The sequence below is a fragment of the Chiroxiphia lanceolata genome, chromosome 21 (assembly GCF_009829145.1).
Source record: "Chiroxiphia lanceolata isolate bChiLan1 chromosome 21, bChiLan1.pri, whole genome shotgun sequence".
NCBI lineage: Eukaryota > Metazoa > Chordata > Aves > Passeriformes > Pipridae > Chiroxiphia > Chiroxiphia lanceolata.
Genome location: NC_045657.1, coordinates 4,304,044 through 4,319,245, shown reverse-complemented (window position 1 = coordinate 4,319,245; position 15,202 = coordinate 4,304,044). Strand labels below are relative to the sequence as shown.

The 15,202-nt window shown below is 46.7% G+C and overlaps 1 protein-coding gene across 2 annotated transcripts in view; it reads right to left on the bottom strand.

Moving 5' to 3' along the window:
• DDX31 (DEAD-box helicase 31) overlaps window positions 1-15,202 on the bottom strand; it is a 47,017-nt gene that overhangs the window by 1,755 nt on the left and 30,060 nt on the right. Inside the window, exons 18-19 of one of the 2 annotated variants that reach the window (XM_032708445.1) lie at window positions 12,585-12,696; window positions 7,231-7,411 (exon numbers count right to left, since the gene is read on the bottom strand). In XM_032708445.1, the coding sequence (XP_032564336.1) occupies window positions 7,231-7,411; window positions 12,585-12,696 (293 nt within the window). The remainder of the gene's footprint in view (window positions 1-7,230; window positions 7,412-12,584; window positions 12,697-15,202) is intronic. The other variant, XR_004360579.1, reaches the window with a different exon arrangement.

The following is a 15,202-nucleotide window of genomic DNA, read 5'->3' as shown; positions in this document are numbered from 1 at the left end:
GAATGATAGGAAGGTTGGTGTGATGGTTAGCAGAGAAAGTTTTCCCTAGAACAGAAAGCCTGGAATACACAGACACTGCTACATTCCCTGTAGCCTCCATTCTCACACGAATCAAACATTCCAGCTCTGCATTCACAGAAGGGCTGGAGACTGGACGTGCCAGAGAAATCAGACCCACGGCCACCACACAGTTTGAACTCACAGAAACCAAGGCAAAAGGACATAACACCTCAAAAGTGGCTGCAGTGCAGAGGGAGCCTGTGGGTGCACAAACAGCACCAGGCCAAGGCATGCCCTCCACCAGCCCAGCTCTGCCAGGGCAGGTGTATCCTCTGCTCAGCCCCTCCATCACTGGATAAAGTTCCTGTTTGACACTCTGGTTGTGTCTCCAAGCTTTAACTACAGTAATTCCAGGGTTACCAAGCAACAGTTTACTTAACAACAGGCAACTATCTGCTGCAAAAGGACAAGGAATCCACCAGTAGCTACGGGGGCTGAGCTGCAGCTCAGCAGGGGGGTTGTCCGACACTTTATTATCAATCAGGTGAAATCGCTGCCCAATTAGTAAATCAATACCCCCTGCTGAGGTGATCAGCTGCACACAGAAAAGCAGGGATGCAGGGAAAAAGGAGGCTTCTCCCTCTAACCCGGGGCCACGAAAATCAATGGAGTTGTGCTGTGGAACCTGTGCTGATCACTGAGAGAAGAAAAGCAGCTGTCAAGGCCCCGTTTAACCATGAGATGGAAGAGCTACAGGCAACAGCAACAGCCTGCAGTGACAGCACACCAGGAAGAGTGTGGAGCCAGGGCACCAGGTCAGGAGCCCCTGGCTGGATCCTGATTCCTGCTGTAAACCTGTAAATTCCCCTCTCTGCTCAGCTGGTGACAGTCTCTGGGGCTCTGCCAGAGCCTTCCAGGTAACACTGGTGAGGAAAGGTGCCCTGTGGTTATGAGACAAAGCCCAGGAGAACAGAGGGAGACCCTGCTACTCACCTCCCGAGCATCCCTGGGCAAAGTATTTAATCTCTTTGGCTTCCATGTCTCTTCTCCCACCTCCTAACCCAGGATGGCTGGGTTTTCCCTGCTCCTGAAGGCTGGAGTGATGATAATTCAGGAGAGCTGTGTGGTGACACTGGATACTGTGGCAAAAAGCTTCACGGAAAGGCTGCAAATGTAAGATGCATTTGCAACAGAGACAGAACCCATGTTCCCATCACTGGATAAACACATGGATTGTCAGCATCTCTGTCTGTGATCTCATGTCTAGGTATCATATTGAGCCCTAATGAGAACACATCATGCTGATAACGGGCAGAGAAATCCCCACCCTTTAAATCCCTCCCTCCAAACACAGCAATCTTTGGGGGGAGAATTGCACTGAATTGGGTGGTGCAGCTACTGGGAAGTCACAGGGCAAAAAAGATTCTCTAATGACTGACCCATCCCAAAGTGCTACAGTGCCATGATTTCAGCAGTGCTTAAAGGAGAAAGGAGTGTTCATATAGATGAGAGAATACTGAGTTTTATTAACTGGGGGTAAATGAGACAGAAACAGTCATAACTCGGTTTAGAGCTGCCTGAGCACATCTGTAATTAAGCTGCAACCTCACAAAAGGTGGTAGCAAGAGCCTCAGCAAAGACAACAGAGAAATTGTCCCTGGATGACTTTGTTAGATTCTGAAAGTCTGGAAAAGACCAGGCCAGAGACAAAGTTTTAAAGGTAAAAAAAAGCTCTGTCCTCCTCCAGAAAATTGGAGTAATGAATTTATTTACTCTTTAAACATGAGAAACTTGTGAATCTTGCTAAATACAGAATTATCTCAGAAGAGATTTGCAGTAAATCTTTTTTCACATCATGAAAAGAAAAGCAACCAAATCCACAAAACACAAGGGGTGAAAACAGCACAGGTGATGAGTATGAAATCCTCCCTGTTGTCTCCAACTGTCTCCTGCTCTGCTACACGATACCAACCAACCACAGAAGTCCCACCCAACTTACAGGCATCACCTTAACACACTCAGTTTGTGACTTCCACACACCTTGGGTGATCGATGGCTTTGTGAGTTCCAAAGACACCATCCACTGAATTCCACAGTCACCAACAACAAGACAGTGGAGTAACAGAGACTGTACTGTGGCAAAGGAAAAAACCAAACACACTGACCTAAGCCCTGAGGATGTTTTCCACAGAGCTGAGTGGCTGTGGACAGCTCCAAGGCACAGAGGAAAGACGAAGAACAGCACACACAAACTGTTCTGTTTCTATTGAACACCCCCTTTATCTCCCAAGCATTCCTGAGTAGATCATAAGGATGATCAGGTTTCACCTGATTTAGTTGGATTGCATTTGTTACAATATGCAAACCACGATCCTGGATATGGAGACTCAAACCTTTTGGTGGGCAGGGACCAAGTAACAACAACAAGAAAAGGGACAAGTATGACACCATTTTTCAAGTTCTTTTCAAAATCCCAATGTGTGTGTCTCACTGGCACATCTGCTTCATTAGAGAACTGAATGACAAGCTGATCTCCAAGCCAAAAACTCCTTCATGCCACAGTAGTGGCACATACACATGAAGGATTCCTTGGGTATCATCTGCTGGCTCAGAAGATGCCTCTGCTCATCTTTTTACCTCAGTGGTGAGTGAGCTTCTTGTTAGAGGTGTCTCCCTCACCTTGGTTGGCACCGCTGCCTGTTCCTTTGTCTTGAGCTGGGTGAAATGCTGCTGCAATGCAGTGCAGCAAGTGTGGTGACCTTTAACCAACTCCCAGCATCTGCAGCAACCAAAGGCTCCCCAGTTGCTCCAGCTGAGGGACAAGGAGTAGGAAGTCGTGATGCACGGCCCCAGAGCTCATGGTGTGTCTTTGGAGGAGACAGGAGTGGGCTGTTTCATTTATCAGAAAACATTTCAACCTGGATTGCACTATCAATCTGCCTGACAGCATCTCCAACAGCTCTTTGACACCGTGCCAGCAGCAGAGCTGGGTTACCTCTGGGCCAAGGCTGCTGCAACACCTGCTTTTTCTACTTATAGTGTTGGATGAACCATCTGCAGCCAATGCAACCCTGTTTGGGTTGGGTTTTCTGCTGTTGTTTTTGCAGAGTGGGGGCAAGAAATCCATCAGCAATCCTACACTGCTCTCGACAGGTCAACAGATGGCCCAGGTCCTCTGTTCCCAGCTGATGCAGACGCTTGAGAAGATCGAGGAAAATTATTACCCAGCCAGAATGAGCACCAAGCCTGTTCCAGAACACCCAGAGCAGGGTGGCCTTCATGCCAGGGTGTGCTGAACAGCAAAGCCCACCTCACCCTACTGAAGTTAACTGTATTTCAGCTACAAAGAGACAAACCCCCAGTTTCACTTGCACTACCATCCCTTGATCGTCACCCCATGGAAAAAGAAAAGCAGCACTGGAAGGTTGGGAAACCTCCCAGGATTCTTGCTTCTGTCAGGCTCTTTCCCAGCCTAAAGGACAGAATATATTTCAATTGCAGAGAGGTAATTTTTGGTGCATACCACACAGCACAGAGGTTTTCCAGCACTATTTGCTTGCTCAGAGATGGAACAAAGGCTCTGTGCTGTGGCCACAGTGGAACAGGACAGTAATAAAGGGCACTGTGGTGTGCAGATAACAATCAGATGGATTTTACAACTATGAAACTTTAATTCCATAACAGGACTTTTTTATAACATCATGATGTGGTAAACAGGACTCATCTGTGTCCCTGAACTGCCTTAATGAAGAGTGATGGTGATGTTTCCTTTCGCAGCAGCCACGTCTCTTACTCTAATTTTTGGATCCATCTGCACTCCAGCCCATGGATACACACTCTTACCTGAGCTCCAGTCTGGCTTTCTAGAGCAGAATGCCCAAACCAAGAGAAATTCCCAGTGGGCAGAATTCCAAACTTGCATTTTGACTAATTAAGTGATATTAAGAAAGCTCTAAATGTGCAGGTAAAAACTGGCAGGCAAACTGCTTCTAATGATTAGACAATTGTTGTTCAGGGAGGCCCAGCTGCAGCCTTGAGTCACAAGCCCTGCATTAGTCTTTCCATAATTGTCAGTGCCAAGATGCTCAAAAGTGGAATCAAGGATATGAGGTGGGAGAGAAGATAAAAGCCTACGAGCTTTCACCCTTTGCTGCCTTGGCCAGGCAAAGGAGGACACACAAGGGTTACAAGGTGTATTTCCCAGGAGTTGTCTAATTCTATCTGACCACTAAATGCTGAAGAACGAATTAAAACAATGATCTTGCAGCCAAAACCTTCAGGCCATGCTGACCTCCATATTCAGAGCAATGGCACTGTAATAAGGATGTACATAAATGCCCTTAAACACCTTGGACACCTTGGAGAAGCACCCTGGACACCTTTTCTTGATCCCATTTTAGTTAAGCAGTGGAGAAGCACCCTGGACACCTTTTCTTGATCCCATTTTAGTTAAGCAGTGGACTTAAACTCTGAAGCATGAGGGGGTTTGCACCTTAGTTTTTTATATCACTTTCTGCACGTGCTGTAGCAGCTAATATGTTATTTTAAGTAAACTCAGTCTTTCTGAGCATTTCTGGCATCAGAGATTCCTCTAGTAAGGAGTTTCACAGATTCTATTGAACTTAAAGATTCATCTCTTTCTTTGTAATGGCTTGAACTCACAAAGAAGGCAAATTAAGTTGCAACTCCTCATTGCAGTGGAACCCTCTGGGGGCACACACCGGGCTTCCCGAGTTCAAAAGGAGAAAACAGACCATCAGTCGCCACAGAAGCCCATAAAAGCCCACTGATCCAAAATGCAAAAGACTTGAGTAGCACAGGGATGCATGGTGGAATGGCAGTAGGTCTTTGGCATCTGCATTGTGAGGGAGTCAAAAGACATGTCTATCTGGCATGTCAGCGACTTCCTCGGCACGCTGCTCCTCCGCAGCGAGCGAGGGACAGCTAATCCCTCAATGGAAGTGGGATCAGCTTCCTTGCCTCCACCCTGCAGTAAAAGCATGAGCCCAGACACTTACTAAGCTGATGTACTGTAACTCAATATACAGTATCTGGTTCGTGTGCTCCTCTCTCACCTAAACACAGCATTTTGACTTTTCACAAACGTCGCGAGCTGTTATTTTTTTCCCCTTCTTCAGATCGGGTTTTGCAAGACCCACCGTGGCAAAGGGGACAGCTGGTTTGCACAAAGAGCTTTAAAAAATACATGGAAGTTTACATGGGCATTCAGGAGAGGGCTGCTCCCACATTTCAGCACTGAAACATCACACACCTGGCTGCTCCCTCTCGCTGTCTCACCTTCCCCAAGCAGGCTCTGGAAGGAGGCGTGAAGCACAAAAGGAGACTTCAAAAGAAATGAAAAGTTTTCTTTGTCCTCTTAAGGAAACACTTAACGATTGCCTTTACCCCACTATCACCCTGGACTGCCTGTTCTTTATTCTCTAGGCAGGTGCTGAGAGATGAGGCTTTAGTGAGCAGCCTGATCAAAAACAAGTATCGGGTGTTGGGAGACAATGTGTAATAGGACAACCAGCACTCACAGGATCACGTGAGAAATATAATTAAAAAGATTGCTCTGAGACTGTGCTGTTATAATTTCAAGCCTTGCATTTTACAACTAAAACCCATTTGTCTTCTAAATGGCAGGCTGAATTTTGCTTTCTGCTCTGTCAGTGTGAAATCAAAAGCAATTCTCTAAGTTAACAGCACTAGCTTGGATTTTTGCCAGTGGAGACTGAATGTCAATCTATATTCACTTTCTCTAAACTATCCTATAAATACTAATTTATTCTCTTTCTTTATTTAATTTTTCAAGCACACACAGAGAAAGCTGATCAGAAACAAGTTTCACAGGCAGGAACAATTGTTGCACACCACAACTTTGGCTGCTTCTGCAGGGTCTTAACTTTCCAGATGCTCCTGGATTTGAAATCTGGAGCTTGAGCCGTGACAAACCTGAGCAAAGTCTGCCCACTTTCCCTGAGCTGCAATTATTTGATCCACGTGCAAATGAGCTTTCAAATCACTCTCAGACCATTTGTTCCAACACCTCCACATCCCCCAACCCCACACATCCTGTGCATAAACTACCTACTGTATCTTGAGCTTGTCTGTGCTATAATGGGATGAAGACTTGGGGAGGAGGAACCCGAGTCTAAAAGAGGTTTGTAACAAGGGAAAAAGTAGCTCTAACAGAGTAGCAACATCACAGGAACAGAGAGAGGCATTGTTACAGCCCAAGTAATCCTGTGACACGCTACTGTCAGTCATAGCTTGACACCCTGCTGGGCCAGCAAGACATCAAAGCCCACCCCATACCATCTTACATGCTCTTTATCAGCTAATCAGGCTATTCTTCCTGAAATAAAGCTCCGTTAAATCCCCTGCTCACAGGGGCATTCCCATCCTGTTGCCCATCTGCTGAGGAGGGTCAGCTGGAGCAGGAGGCAGAGCAGTGGCCTGTCCCTGGTGGCTTCTGAAAGCAGGACAATGCAGGCTCTAACTTTTTATTTTAAAATCCCTTCCCCTTGCATTTTTTTTTTTCCACGAGATATGTACATGTGCAGGAGATGTGACCAGCCCAGGAACAATTATGTGGATTAGTGCTTTAATTGCACAGCTAACGTTTCCTAACAGAGTTTGTAGCAACAATTACATGGAAAAAGTCACAGTTGATGCTGATAAAGAAAAAATATTCTCCCCCTTTGAATTATGGCAGTGATTTTACTGGCAAGCCAGACGTTCCCACCCTGCCACTGAGGGAAGAGAGCACGTCCTTAACTTTGTAATACCAGGATTATCTGTCCTGTGGAACCAACCCAGTGTAGCCAGGATCAGATGTACCGAGCATCTTCATCTCCCTTTCAAGCACAGAAAAGGATTTAGGGCTCTGCTCCTCCATCAGGGAGTCTCCAATTCCTTACAGAGAATAGGATTACCCAGGAACATCCCTGTGCACACACCAGAGGGGACGGAGCTCTAACTCTAAGTTTGCTGCAGACTCTTCCTGGGAGAAGATCCCACATGATTTTGCAGAAATGCTTTTGCCAGAACTACTTGAATCTACAGGGAGCAAAGCACAGGTTTGTAGAAGGATCATTTCTACCAGCAGATCTGCCTTTTGATTTACACTCCACTCCTGGAGCAGGCACAACCACCTTGAGGAGCAAAGCACACCACAGTGTGTCATGTGGTGTTCCCTGGCTCAGGAACCAGCTCAGCTTGGCTCACCTTTTTGGTCTTGGCTTGGTTTTCTTCTTTGAGCCTACAGCTGGAAGAGCAGTCAGGTTCTGGGGGGCATCTCTCAGGCCAAAGCTCTTGGCCACGTGACCCAGGTGGAGAGACTTGATGTGGAAGATGTGCTTGAGGTTCCTGGGATAGGTGGTATAGGCACAAAGGAAAGACTGCAGTGCTGAGGGGAAGAAAAAAAAAAAAAAAGGGATGAATTCTGTTTGCTGCTGCATTTTTATATATATACACTTAAAGATTCAGCTGTTCCAGCTGAAAGGACATCGGTCTTGTCCTTTGGGACACCTTCTGGTCAGCAGCTGGTAGGAAAGGCTGGCATGCTAAAAATCTGTGAAGGTTGCATAGTAATAGTACAATCCCAAAAGGAGAATGTGGGTGCTGGAGAGGTGTCAGGAACTGAAACAAAGCCACATTAAATTGCATTGGGTTTGCCTCCTGCAAGGAGGCCCCTTCAGCCCAAAAAGGTGATGTTTGTAGCACGTCTCATAAGAGTCATTGACAATGAATGGCTACAGAGGAGGGGAGAGAGGGAATAGAGATACAGGGATGAAGAGAGGGAAAGAGAAGCGTGGAAATGGCACAGGAAGGCTCCTCTGATATTAGAGTCCCAGTAGTCCATGCATTTTTCACCAGTTACCAGCTAGTCCCTTATAAATATCTGAGAGCCGGATGGATTTCCTGCCTCATCAGCACACTGAGAACAGAGCTCACCTTCTCAAAAGGGAAAAATAATAGAACTGTGTGCAAATTTCCCTTCACATCTTTATATTCCTGTAATGCCCTTCCCCTCAGGGCTCATTGCTCTAAAGACAATCATCCACTAATATGAGCACTGCCTCTGCTCCTCCCCGGAACGCTCACTCCACCCAGGCTGTCCCCTCTGCTCTGGGAATAGAGGGACTTCCAGCAAGGAAACTCTACAGCTCAGAAAATGCCTCCCTTCAATCCCCTGCTGCTCCCCTGCTTGCTAAACCTCCTGTGTCCCCCCAAGCCCTCACTCCAACAAGCACCTGCCTCTTTCTCTCCCTCTCACTCCTGGCAGCAGCAAGCTCTAAACTCTCACCTCTCCTGCCCTTGCCCGTTGAGCCACCGGACCAGCAAGTTTGCCCACAGCTTATGTCTAATCTCTTGGCAGCAGCCGGAGATTGGAGTTTATGAACAGTAATAAAAATGTCATTTTAGCAGATCAGCTCCTGGAAGGACCCAGGGAATCCATCAAAGCTCTGTTTACTGAGCAAAGCGAACTCCTTTTCCCAATCGATGGGAAGAAAAGATTGAGTTTTTTGTACCTTCTTCCCAATTTCACAAAACTCCTCTTTCAGAGGCACCCGAGCACCAAGAGACCTGTGTTTTCCCAAAAAAGAGAATGCTAAATTCCAAATACTCTGTCTCGGTGTCTCTTCTGAAGGCCATCCTGCTGAGGGCTTATAAACCAGCTCAAACGCCTTCAAAAACCCCTATTCTCCTGCTTTTTTTCATAAAGTTATTGGTCAAATTCACCTGTGAGAAGGTGTAACTCTTCAAAAGGAACAATAGGAACTTGCTCCTGCTCTGAATTCAGTCCCATCGGAGCCAGTACAGCTCTGTCTCACAGCATCTGGAATGGTGGGTACTACAGATCCTGTTATTATGAAGGCTGAGTTCAGCTCCCACAGCCGTGCAGAGAGGAAAGGCTGCTGGTACCAACTCCCCAGATCAGTTAAATAATCAAAGTGTCAAAGGCCCCCCTCTTCCCAAAAAGTCCTGACAGGCATCTTCCAGACTCAGCTCTGAGTCAGGGAATGCTGCAGGACACTAACCCAGAGCTGAACCAACAGGTCAAAACCCCAGCCCAGGAAACTGCTTTACTCCCCAGGAGCTCAGAGCTGCTGATGTTCATTACAGCACCCATGAGACTGAAATGAAGACCTTTGCAGATGTGAAAATCTTTACTATCAGGTCTTTAGACCTCTCAGTGTTGTCAGAGTCATGTTTTCTGGCTTTTATGTGCAATTAGAGTGGCCAGATACTAAAAGCTTTTTTTTTTTTTTTAAAGTTCAAATTCTTTTATGAGTTTGTGATCAAAGAGACAGAGCTTTATAAAAACAACTCACAAAGACTGGTAACAGTGCTGGTCAGGCCATAATTCACGTAAAGGATTCCTCATCTTAAAGTCATAGGAGCAAACTGCCTGAGCTGTTACAGCTTTTGCCACACCAACATGAGTCTAAGGTAACATATACTGGCTTGGGGTGGGATTCAGACTTGGGCTCATGTAAGAGAATGGATTTAGATTGGTCCTTCCCATCTTTCTACAGGAAATGGAAGTTTGGAAAGTCAGAGGAAAAAAGAAAAAAAAAAAGGTGCTATATATGATGGGGTTTTAGATGGGTTGGTTTGTTCTTTTAACCAGGGGACAAGAGTGTAATGAAATATGAGAGTGAGACAGGTGACATAACCTGTTCCCTGTGCTCCCAGGTGAGAGTTCCCATCACTGGCCCCAGGGCACAGCCTCAGCCACAGGATAAACCAGGAGGCACTTTGCTGGAGTGGGAACAGGAGGGAAGGATGCACCAAACCCATCATGGATTTGAGCACTGTGCCCCAGCAGTGGAATCCTGCAACTCTGCTGTCCCTCTCCACACACGGGTGCTGAGGACAGAAAGAATGAGGCAAAATGCTCAACTATTGGCTGTAAAATTAGGAAACATGGAGGAGGACAGCAGGGTTTGCTTCCTTACCCTTTCTGCACTCTCAGGAGCACAAAGGATCACAGTCTCCTGAGCTCTGTCTGTCCCCACAGCTCCAAAAGGAAGCGCCTGTCACCACACAACCCTTCGGATGAGAATCCCCCACTTCCCAAAAGGGGCTCCACACTTGATCAATTCATCCTTCAAGTAGCAGGGCCCGGCCAGACCTCTCCTCCCACCCACCTCACTGCTGCTGATCAGTCAATCAAGTCTGAAGGGCAGCACCTTCACTGAACCATTCCATTTGAGTGTGAAAACCACGGGACCCCGAGCCAGAAGGGGAGAGTGGGCAGGGAGCCACTCGCCTTTCGAAAGCAGGGCTGCAGAGCAAACACTGCTTATTAACATTGACTGGGTCAGAAAATGGGGAAAAGCAGGAAAAGAGAGAGAAACAAATGCATCTCTGGCACAGTTTCCAATTGATTGTCTGCCATGAAAGCAAAAGCCAGCTGCCATGTTAATTATTCATGATGCCTGGCTCAGAGGGGAGGAAGAGGGGGCTTATGGAAGCCACTCAGCAGTGGAAAATTTGCATATGTAGATAGCAGAGTTGGAAAAAGAGGTGGAGTGCTCCTCTGCAAGATAAATGGGATGCACACCATTTCAGCATTTCCTGATGTGTTCTCTGCACTTCTTGTCTGTGGCTCAAGAAGTTATTAATGCTGAGCTCAGCAACAAGTGTGTGTGGGTGGGTGTGTGCACACACAGTGACACTCTCTGTGTAGAGAGAAACCACTGAGGTTTTCTAGGTGGGACCACAGTGGTTGCCCCTGTCACAGACATCTCAGGTTAGAAGTTTGCATGGGGTATGTGAAATCCCAGGAGAGCAGCAAGAAGCTCATCCATGCAGAATGAAGGACTATGATCATATTGGCCACATGCTTTGAGACTGGGGATTTAAAAGCTATAAAAGTAATTACACCAGGCAAGTAGAACAACACACCTGAAAATGGGTGCAAGCTGCTTGTGTAGCAAGTCTCCAACACTTTCACTGTAGGAAAAAGGTGTTTCAAAACCCTAGGGGACTAAAATCAGCAGTGCAGCAGTTGGAGGTGGGGTGAGAAATCAGCCCAGTGACTTGCAGTGGCAGGGAGACAGCAAAGAGTAAAACAGTAGAATTTCAAATACTTTGCCCATCAGCACAGCCACACATCATTAAAAGCACTGCAGATTAATTTGGGGTAAGCAGGCAGTCCCAGTAGCTGCTTTAATTATTCTGCTATGTCATCACCTAATAAGTTAGTACAACACTCAGGAAAAAACAGCACCTTTGACCTCTTGAACAATCACTTCTCAGGACTCCAGATAATTTTTTTATCTTGGAACAGTCTCCCCTTCTCCAGTTTCTCCAGACATTGTACAGCTCAAAGGCCAATTTCCCCATTTGGTTTTGGACCCCTTAGAGAGTGATTTAAGTAGTTTAGCACACGTGGTACACCTGCACCAGACCTGTATGCATGTGCATACAGAATGGTAAACAGAAATGATGCAGACCATTAAAATCCATCTCACCAGGACCCCTCTCAACTGGAAATGCTGCAGAACTGACATAACAGGACTTCTACTCAAGCTGAGAGAGGAGAATTTGACTCAGATCAAAGTGACAAATGAGGTAAAAAAGAAAACAATCAGGAAGGGAGACATGTGGGAAGAGAAGACTCAAAAAAGGGGAAAGGCTCTAGTCCTAAATATTGTGAGCAAGAGTGGTTTAGTCTCTCACATAAAGAGTTTGTGTTTTGTGGACTCGTCTCAATAACTCAAATTCCAAGCAATTGCCAAGGAGCTTTGGGGTTCCCATATTCCCCTCACAACAGCTCTCAAGTTCTCAGGTGCACCCACTCCAAACACAACAGCACATGGAACAGGGGTGCCCACCCTGCACCACCTTTTTGGCTCCTCTCTGGCGACTGCTCAGTGTTTATTTTCCTACCACATCCCTGGCAAGTTTTTGATCTTTCTCTCATATATACCTTCCTCTGAATTTTCCAAACTGAGAGACAGAAGGGAAGAGTCTTACACTGCTCAGTGACAACTGCTGTGCATCCTGCTTGGCAAAGATGGGAGATCAAGTCCCAGATTTCCATGTAACTACAATTATTAAATCCACCCCAGTTTTTTTGTCTTCCTGCCTTCTTGAGTTGTTGCCCTCTCTCATTTTCCTCCCATCCCACACAACAACCTCCTCTCTTATACCCCTGCCTGTTAAGAGTTGCTCCCAAGGTATCCTGCCTTACAGGCTTCAAATTCATCCCTGGTGTGAGCTGAAGGCATCCAACGGGAATTGCACCAGGATGTGGTGGAGCAAGTCACCCATTCCCTTCCCAGCACAACACACACAATCCATTCACTCCTGCAACTGGGTCAGACCCTTGGAAGTGAATCCCATCAAAAGCTGAGATTAAATCCCATTTGCACGTAATATGGGAACGCAAGAAATTAACATTTAATATCATCCCAAAGCCTTCTGGGCCCGTCTCAACCCCCTACAGAGCCCAGCGGCCCCAAAATGTTTCTTCCAGGCCTTTTCCCCGAAGCTCTTCCCCAGAAGAAAAGGCTGGCAGCTCATCTGAGCCCTCCTGGAATAGCTGGAAGGAAGCACACACTGACCTTTCTTTGCCCACCGGACCGTCCCCTCGCTGGAGTGAACGTGATTTTCAAATTTGGTCTGCAGGACCGTGGCCCTCTCCCGGACTTCCTGAGGGTTGGTGCCACAGGATTTCTACCAGGGAAGGCGGGAGGATTAGAGGAAAGAGAGAATTTGAGTCAGGAATAATGAAGCAGTTTACAATAGATTTAATAACAGTAAAATCACACAGTAACTACCCAGGGGCCAACAAAGGTAATCCTCTCAATATTACTAGAGGAAAAAAAAAAAAAATCCAGATAAAGATGTTAAAGTCAGAGCAGCCAGTGAGGGCTGTGTGGTGGGGAGAGCAAATCAGTTTTAATTTTGTGTTTTCTAACATCTATCACGTATCTTTTTTTATCTTTCTCCCTTACTTTTTTCTTTTTTTTTTTTTTTTCCCTTTCCTCTTTTTATTTTTCTTCCAGTTTCAACAGGCCAGATCCCACTCCTTGTTTCCATTGGAGTTATTTGGAGTAACTTCTCCCAGACTCTACACTAACAGTTTTAGGCTGATGTTGCAAATTCCCCCGTGCACTTCCCCAAAACACCTGGACTGTTGCTGGGACTTGTGGGGCAGGAGATCCATGAGATCTACATTTACCCCCAAGCTCCAGAGAAGAGACCAAATTCAGTACCTGTGAACAAAGGCAATTAAATGAACTCCTGATTAATTCCTTCACTGATTTCTACATGGCATTTTCTCATTGTCAACTCATCCCACTTAACTGGAACTGCCATCATTTGGCTCGTCTAGAAGAAGACACCAAAGGCATGACAGAATAAACTTCCTCAGACCAAAAAGGGCAATTCTGCACGTGCCCAAGCTTTCCTGGGATCAGACTGAGGGATGCAGTTCAGGAAATGGAAAACAAACATTCCTGGGAGCAAGCTGTTACTGGGAGGAGAAGAGAGGCTGCCTCTCTCCCTAAGGTACCCAGGCAGAGAAAGGAAGTGTGGACCAGAAAACAAGTGAATTTTTGATGGAAAGCTGACAGCAAAGTGCAAAGCCAGGCATCCATGGATGTGCACCTCTCCCAGAAAAGGGCCACAGTTCCAAGTCTAACATCCAAGTCTAACAGTGCCAGATCCAAGGCAGAAACTTGATACCAGTCAACCCCCTCATCTGACCAGGGCTGACTGACAACAAACATCCAGCTCCCAGGATTCTGGAGGAGGCCTGTGCCAAGGCAACAATCCTGTTGTCCCTCTCTGGCAGATCTGCATGTTAATGCTGCAAACCCCTCCTTCCCTCACAGCCCTGCACTGCTGCCAGTCCAGGGGAGCCACAACACTGACACCACAAACCCTGGTGATCGTGGGCAACGCTGCTGGAACTCCACACAAAATGTTCTGCTGACCAAATCTGCTACTCTATACCCAACACCAAATGTGCCCACAGACAGACCTCAAATGTGGTCTAAATCCCCTCCACAGTCCCCTTTCTGGAACCCAAAGCTTCCAGGTTATTCAACAAAGCAAGCATGCTTGCGGCCTGGAGCTCCTGCTCACTCGCCACCTGGAACTGTCCACCTGCATCTCCAAAGAAAACTGTGGGTATTTTAAGGCTCCCAGATTTCTGGTCTCTGCTATCTGTCTCCTGATCCACTCAAGAAAGACTCACAACACAGCTCACAGAGTCATTTAGGTTGGAAAAGACCTCCAAGATCATCGAGTCCAATCTGTGACCGACCATCACTTTTGTCAACTAGATCATGGCACTGAGTGCCACATCAGTTATTTTTTGAACACCTCCAAGGATGGGGACTCCATCACCTCCCTGGGCAACCCATTCCAATGCTCAACAACCCTTTCCATGAAGAAATTCTTCCTGGTGTCCAACCTGAACCTCCCCGGGCACCGTTTGAGGTCATTTCCCCTCATCCTCTCACTTGTTCCCTGGGAGCAGAGCCCAACCCTACCCTGGCTCCACCCTCCTGTCAGGGAGCTGTAGAGAGTGAAAAGGTCCCCCCTGAGCCTCCTCTTCTCCAGGCTGAGCCCCCCAAGCTGTTCCTCACATGATTTCCTCTCTAGACCCTTCCCCAGCTTCGCTGCCCTTCTCTGGACACGTTTCACAGACGCCTTTTAGTCTCGGTTAACCTGTGCCCGTTACTCAGCTGGGACAGTTTCCAGCCCAGGGGCCTCTGCAGGGGTTTAATAAAGGCCAAGTGGAGGTGCCTCCCCGAAGTGGACACTCCTTGTTGTCACTAACAAGTTTCCACTGACGTGAAACATAAAACTTTCCCGCCCCGCCTGCTCCTCCTGCCTCCATCCCTCTCCTTTTGTTAAGCCTCCTGGCAGCACAAAGTGTCACCTTCCCAGTGTTTTTTAATATGAATGTGAAATTAGTGAGGTTTGCCCTTTCCCCTGGCGGACAGAATCCTCTGTTATTAAAAAGTAAAGCACTTTAATAATGAAAACTTTTTCTCTTTTTCCTGTGTTTTAACTGTTTAAAATTAATGAGAAGGGCATAACGGTTGTCAAAGCGATATTGAAAGCCGGGTAGCCAGGACCGAATAAGCACGAAAATCCCTCCAGAGTGTTAAATAAACAGTGCTTCAGCCCCCTCTGAATCCCTGTGTTGGTTATTGTATACATTCTG